Consider the following 6,000-nt stretch of genomic DNA (forward strand, 5'->3'; position numbering starts at 1 on the left):
ACCACGCCAGCTCTGGCTCGCAGCAGTGGGGGCTTATCTCTGCTTTTCCAGACCAGGGCAGCTCCGCAATCCTGTTTATTTATCCAGATCAGGCGCCCGCTGAGAAAATGGCTGTGTTTGTTTCCAAGTGTGTCGTGTGAACCGTGGGCTAAATATACCCACACCACTGCCTCCCCGGCACCCGCCCTGGAACAGCACGCCCCGTTTTGCTCTTGCTCTCTCTGCAAAAGCAATCCCCAGAATCCTCTCTCCCCCATCCCTAGGAGAAGGAGCTTCTGAAATGGAGATGAAGGTTGTCCAACCGCGAATGCATGGGGTGGGGGTGGGGTGGGGGTGGGGCTGGGCAGATCAGAGCCTTGTCTCTCTGGCACCGACAGGAGAATGTTCCCGCCACCCTAGAATAACTGTTCCTGGACAGTGAGTGCTTTGTGCCTTGCAGCAGGGCCTGTTTACTCCAGCTCAGCCTCAGAGCCGAAAATTTCCTGTGGCTGCCAGCCCTCTACTTCAGGAAAGTTCCCATCGAGGGAGCCAGGCCTCTCCCACTTTGGCTGCAACCCAATGTCCCTGGTTTCTTGTGGGACATTTGGTCCCTTGGGATAACCCAGAGCCTTCTGGCCATGGCCTCCCTCTCCCATGCTCCCCACAGCCCGGGACTCTCCCTCATCACAGATCAATCTTTTTTGTGACTTCACCTGGCCCTACTTCACTTGGGACCAGAAAAATTTTAATTCCTGTAAGAATTTTCTGGTCTGCCAACACTCATGGAGGCTAACCAGGATGCAGGCCAAAGAGTAAGGACGCTGGCTGCTGCCACTGCCACTGCCCCTGCCCTTCTCTCCCCAGAGCCAGGGCTCCACCTCCACTGCAGCCCCCCACATAGGGAAGTGTCCTGCTGTAGCAGCACTTGGGTTGGGGCCAGGCAGTCCTGAGTTTTGATCCTAGCTCTGCCATCTGTTAGCTGGGTGACCCCAGGCAAGGTCTGTCCGACTCTAAACCTCAGTTGTTTCACCTGTGAAATGGGGCTCAAATCGCTACATCTGGGGATTCTGATGAAGGAGAAGTGGGATGACAATGTCTGGCACTTAGAAGACATGTAAGACCTTTGTTCTACTCATGTATTTATTGAGCACCAACTATGTGCCAGACACTGTTCTGGGTATTTAGAAACAAGACAGGCTCTCTGCCTCATCAAGCCATGACTACTGCAGGAGACAAATCAAAACAAAGACCAAGGGTAGGCTCTGCTTCTGAAAAGTGCTGAGAAGGAAAATAAAGCAAGGTAAGGGGGTAGGTAGAGAGAGATCAGGGTGGTGGGTACCATTTTAGACAGGGTGGCCAGGGAAGGCATCTCTGAGGAGATCACATTTGAGCAGAGTTAGGAGTGAAATGAGGGAGCCTGGGGTCAAGTGCTCCAGGCAGCAAGGGCAGCAGGTCCCGAGCTCAGCGGATGTTCAAGGAACAGCAAGGAGGCCAGTGCGACTAGAATGCAGTGTGCGGTGGGGAGGGGCCGAGTCCTACCAGACCTCGCTGGCCGTGGTGAGGACTTGATTCTGTGTGTGATGGGGAGCCTTGGAGAGCTTGAGATGGTGGAGTGACGTGGTCTGAATGGTGGGGTTTTCCCCACCTGCCTGCCTTCCCCTCCCAATGCCTTTTCCCCAGTAGATGGTGAGCTTTCTGGAAGGGCTCTGGCTCATGCATCACTGCTACCTCCCTAATGGTTTAATAAATGTTACGGATTCTTTGAGTCAAGGTGGCAGCTCAGTGCGCATGGCCCTCTGCTAGGTACCAGGGACATGAACAGACATGACGCTGGCTTTCTAAGTGCAAGGGAAAGCTGTTGGTGTGCCACGATCTGACCTATGTTTTTAAAAATCTTCTTGGCATGGAGTTAAGGGGACGTCATCAAGACTAGAAGTAGGGCCCAGCAGATATCACAGTCAGCAAACTGGCCGGGTGGGACCTGGGGCCAACCAGAAATGGCAGGCGCTGTCTGAGGGAGCCGCCTGGTGGCTCAGCCAGTCGGGCCCAGGTAGAGGTGTGGGCCCATGATGTGAGTTCTTGGTGGAGAGGCAAGAACACAGTCTCTGGAACCAGCCAGTGATCTGTTCCCTCTCTAGGCACACAAAGCACACTGATTTCTAGGCACCAGGCACCAGGTTTGGATTCTGGTTCCACCAGAGAGTTGGGTGACCTGATCAAGTCCCTCAGTGCTCAGAGGCCAGGCTTCCTGGTCTGTCAGTGGGGAGAGACAGCATTGCTGAGAGGATTAAAGGACAGGTAGGGTGCGAAGCACACTCATTAAAGGGTGCTCCAAGCTCCCCTCTCCCTGCGCCACAGGCTGACTCCACCCCAGGCCTGGTCATTTAACCCACTGCCCCTCCTTCCCTGGATCACGTGCTTCCCTCCTGACTAGCTTCAGGGAGAGGGCTATTGCTCACCTCCTCCTGGGCCCAGGGTCACAGCCCCTGGGGTGGGGGACGGGGCCTCATAGACCCCATCCCAGTCCTGCATTGTTGTTACGCTCTCTACTCTGCCCTGCTCTGCCCACCCATCAGCCTGCCCTGGTCAGAGGCTCCCTCCAGATCTGCTCTGCTCCTGAATCACTCTGGGAATTTAGCCCTGGCTCTTTTCTCTCCCTCCCTCCCTCTGTTGCAGCAGTGGAAAGGCTGAGGCCTGGTGGTTCTGCACCACCCTTGGGCTCAACTCCAGGCTCCTCCGAGGCTTCCAGACCACACGTGGTCTAGCTCTTGCTCACCCCTGCCCACTCATCTCCCTTCTTCTCTCCACCCTGCTCCAGACCCCTGACCTCCTGTCAGTTCCCTGACCCTGCCCATCTCTTTCCCAACTCAGGTTCTGAAGTACTACTTCCTAGCTGTCTGACCTTGGACAAAACTCTTTCCCCACTCTGCACCTGTTTTCTCAGCAATAAAATGGGTTGGCTATCCCCAACTGAGGGTCAGGAAGAAGGGCAGCCCTTAACCCTTTATCTGGCCCAGAGTGGGCATGGACGGCTACAGTTTTTCATTTCACCAAGGCCATCGCATGCAGATGGTCCCCCTTTGTCCCAGCCACATTACTGTTGAGGACTCGAACAGCATGTTCCCTTCTCTTCTGTCTCCCTGCAGGACACTTTCGTGGAACTCTATGGGAACAATGCAGCAGCCGAGAGCCGGAAGGGCCAGGAGCGCTTCAACCGCTGGTTCCTGACGGGCATGACTGTGGCTGGCGTGGTTCTGCTGGGCTCGCTCTTCAGTCGGAAATGACCAGACACTGACCACCCACTCACCCGCCCACCGCCATCCTGCCCTCACCACAGCCCTCCGTCCAGCCACCGTCGCCACCCGGAGAACCACTACATGCAGCCCACGGCCACCCACACATCACAGGGTTGGGCCTAGACCTGGTCCCCTCATTTAGTTTTCTAGAATTTACCATGCTTCTGTGAAAGCCGCCTTCCCCGACACCTCAGTTCTCCCGGCCTCAAACCCCACAAAATTTCCCCAGAATCTGTCCCGTGGAAGCTGACAGGTTTGGGGGGATTGTGACTGGGGGCTGCAGTGCCCTGCCTGATTGGTGGAACCCCTTGCCCCCTTAGCCTCACTGAGGATGCTTTCCTGCCAGGGAGCTGGAAAATTTTCTGACCCTTTTCCCCAGAAAGAGAGACTAGATTGCCTTCATTTTGATGTTTATGGCCTCAGAATTGATCATTTCCTGTCGCTCCCTCCTCCCGGACCTGGGCTCCCCTTCCATTTATCCCCACCCTCCAAGAGCCGCTTAGGGGCCACTTCTGACTAATTAGGGATTCAGACTGCTTGGGATACAGAAACAAGGACCAGGACCCCCTCCCCACCTCTGGCCTGGCCAAAGTCCCTACCCTCAATCCCAGTGTCCTCTAGAGGCCTCTGGCTAGAGGCCAGCCCCACCTGGGATGGGGGAGCTGTAGCTGCAGGAAGCACCCCATGCCAAAGCTTGGGTGGCCCTTGCAGTTGAGCACCACCCCAGTTCCCTTCCCCTTCCCCGGCTACCATGACCATGACTGAGGGACCGACTGGGCCCAAGATAGGTGCCCCAGAGCTGTTTATGGCCTCAGCTGCCTCGCTTCCTGCAAGGAGATCGTCCTGTGGCACCTTTGCCTTGGGCTGCTGCCCATGGGGTTCAGGGGCCTCTGCCCAGAGGTGAGGGGGAGCCACGGGGAACAGCTGTGGGAGCCCTGGGGTCTTCCCTACCTCAGGCAGGAAGGGCAGGAAAGAGAGCCTTGTGTGTGGGGTGGAGGTAGGGCTGGCTGGAGGGGCCAGTCCTGCCTGGCCTGATCGATTTGTGCCCCACCCCCGTTCAGCCTGGGCAGCCGGGCTGCCAAGGTCAGGGTGGCCTGGCCAGGAGCTCTTCAGGCCTCCCTCTCTCCTCTGCTCCACCCATGGCCTGTCTCATCCCTGGGGATCCTGGCCTAGCTCTGGCCACCCCGGGCTCTCTGCTGTACATATTTGAGACTAATTTTTATTCCTTGTGAAGATGATATACTATTTTTGTTAAGCGTGTCTGTATTTATGTGTGAGGAGCTGCTGGCTTGCTGTGCGTGTGCACGTGGAGAGCTGGTGCCCAGAGATTGAACGGCCTGATGCTCCCTCCCCTGCCCTGGTCCGGGGAAGCCAGCCGGGGGTCCTGGCTCCTGAGGGGCACCTGTCCCTCCCCCAACCCCCACCCCACACTTGTTCCAGCTCTTTGAAATTGTGTGAAAGTGAAAGTGAAGTTCAGTAATAAACTGTGTTGACTTGGTGAGCAAAGGGCCTGGGCTCTTGTGTGCTCTGGGACAGGGAAAGGAGGGGATGCTTGGCTGGCAGAGGGGCTGCAGGAGAGCTGGGTACCGGTGCTGGCTCTGCTGCTCTCCGGGGAGGACGTTGGACAAGTCTCTTCCTCCCTCTGGGCCTGAATTTCTCCACCTGTACACTGGGTTTTTATTGAGCACCTGCTGTGTGCTGGGCATTGGGGCTGTGTATTAACAGGACAGACACAGTCCCAGCCCTCAGGAGCTGACATTCTAGTGGGAGAAACAGTCAAATGGTCACTTGGCAAGTGTTTACTGAGCCCTGCTCTGTGCAGGCACAGTCCTAGGCACTGGGGATCCTGCAGGGAACAAAGCCCTTGCCTTTATGGAGCTTCCATTCTGGTCGGGGAGACAGCCAGACGAATACAAGGATGGCTGGCTGTTGCAGGGCAAAAGTGGAAACAGGATGACCCTGAGGAAGCATGGCAAGACATGAAGGACGTAGTGGGGAAGGAGGTAAGAAGGGGTCAGACTTGAGATAACATTTTAAAGATAATCCCACAAGATCAGCTGATGTATTGGAGAGAGCTCTAGGAAGAAAGAGGAACCAAGGGTGATTTTGAGGTTTTGAAATAACGATATTATTATAATCACAAAATGAAGCACACATCTGAGGCCAGTGCAACACAAGAGGCTCATAGTGAGTGCTCTAACAGCATTTAATATGGAATCTGAGCCTGTCTGGGAGTCAGGGAGGGCTTCCTGGAGGAAGTGATATCACAGCCAGGGCCTGAAGAATCTGTAAGAGCTATCCAAAAGAAGCAGGGAGGCAAGAAGAGGGGTCCTGGTGAAGAAGAAGCAAATGCACAGGATGAGCAAGAGTTTTCTCCGGGTTGAAGAACAGTTGCTGTGTCTGGAGGCTCCTGGGTCAATATGATGCCAGACAGGTGGGATGAGGGGACTGTACTTGGTCCTGAGGGCAGTGAGAGCCAGAGAGAGGTTGTCAGGGAGTGCTACACCACTTAGAGCCCCCAAAGCACCCTCTGGCTGCTATGTGGAGAAGGTTCTGGAGGGGGAGCAGAGTGGAGAAGCCATGGTTTGGTTAACACTCCAGTTCTGAGAGTGGACAGGCCAGGGGTGTATCCTGGGTCGCCATTCCTGGTCTTTGGGCAAGTTACCTAGCCTCTCTATGCCCTAGCTTTCCCATCTATGAAATGGGTAAGATAGCAGTACCCATC

The 6,000-nt window shown here is 55.6% G+C and overlaps 1 protein-coding gene across 5 annotated transcripts in view; it reads left to right on the top strand.

Annotated features, from left to right (window-relative positions):
* The window catches only part of BCL2L1 (BCL2 like 1), a 51,598-nt gene extending 46,795 nt beyond the window's left edge, over positions 1-4,803 (top strand). For 4 of the 5 annotated variants that reach the window (XM_029220385.1, XM_029220387.1, XM_029220386.1 and 1 more), the window contains exon 3: positions 3,126-4,776. In XM_029220385.1, coding sequence (XP_029076218.1) covers positions 3,126-3,263 — 138 coding nt within the window. In that variant the 3' untranslated portion in view covers positions 3,264-4,776. Of the gene's footprint in view, positions 1-3,125 lie in introns of all 5 variants that reach the window. The other variant, XM_029220389.1, reaches the window with a different exon arrangement.
* Positions 4,804-6,000: the final 1,197 nt, after the last annotated feature.

Source organism: Monodon monoceros, unplaced genomic scaffold (genome assembly GCF_005190385.1).
Source record: "Monodon monoceros isolate NGI ecotype Baffin Bay Population unplaced genomic scaffold, NGI_Narwhal_1 Super_Scaffold_13, whole genome shotgun sequence".
Classification (NCBI taxonomy): Eukaryota; Metazoa; Chordata; class Mammalia; order Artiodactyla; family Monodontidae; genus Monodon; species Monodon monoceros.